The sequence below is a fragment of the Penaeus monodon genome, chromosome 15, assembly GCF_015228065.2.
Source record: "Penaeus monodon isolate SGIC_2016 chromosome 15, NSTDA_Pmon_1, whole genome shotgun sequence".
NCBI classification, from domain to species: Eukaryota; Metazoa; Arthropoda; class Malacostraca; order Decapoda; family Penaeidae; genus Penaeus; species Penaeus monodon.
Genome location: NC_051400.1, coordinates 41,506,826 through 41,507,108, shown reverse-complemented (window position 1 = coordinate 41,507,108; position 283 = coordinate 41,506,826). Strand labels below are relative to the sequence as shown.

At 46.3% G+C, this 283-nt stretch overlaps 1 protein-coding gene across 1 annotated transcript in view; it reads left to right on the top strand.

Annotated features, from left to right (window-relative positions):
- LOC119582182 overlaps positions 1-283 on the top strand; it is a 2,751-nt gene that overhangs the window by 356 nt on the left and 2,112 nt on the right. The window contains exon 2 of the mRNA XM_037930419.1: positions 19-173. Coding sequence (XP_037786347.1) covers positions 19-173 — 155 coding nt within the window. The remainder of the gene's footprint in view (positions 1-18; positions 174-283) is intronic.

Sequence of the window (283 nt, the reverse complement as noted above, 5' to 3'; positions counted from 1 at the left end):
GGCTAATTTTTTTTCTTCAGGTGATGGCCAACTGCTTCGGCGAAGACCTGTACTACAGCTGGTCGAAGGAGGTGTTCAAGGCCGTCAAGGAGTGCTACGGGGAGGAGATGAAGCTCCCCAAGGCTCATGAGAAGGAGTCCTCACAAGAGGAGGAGGATAACATGGATCCTACGGTGAGGCTCTTTATGAAAATGAATGCCTTTTCGTCTAGTTCAGACCGTTTATGTTTCATGAAACATAAACGGCATCTAATTGCTTCACTGGAATGATCGTTCTACTTATT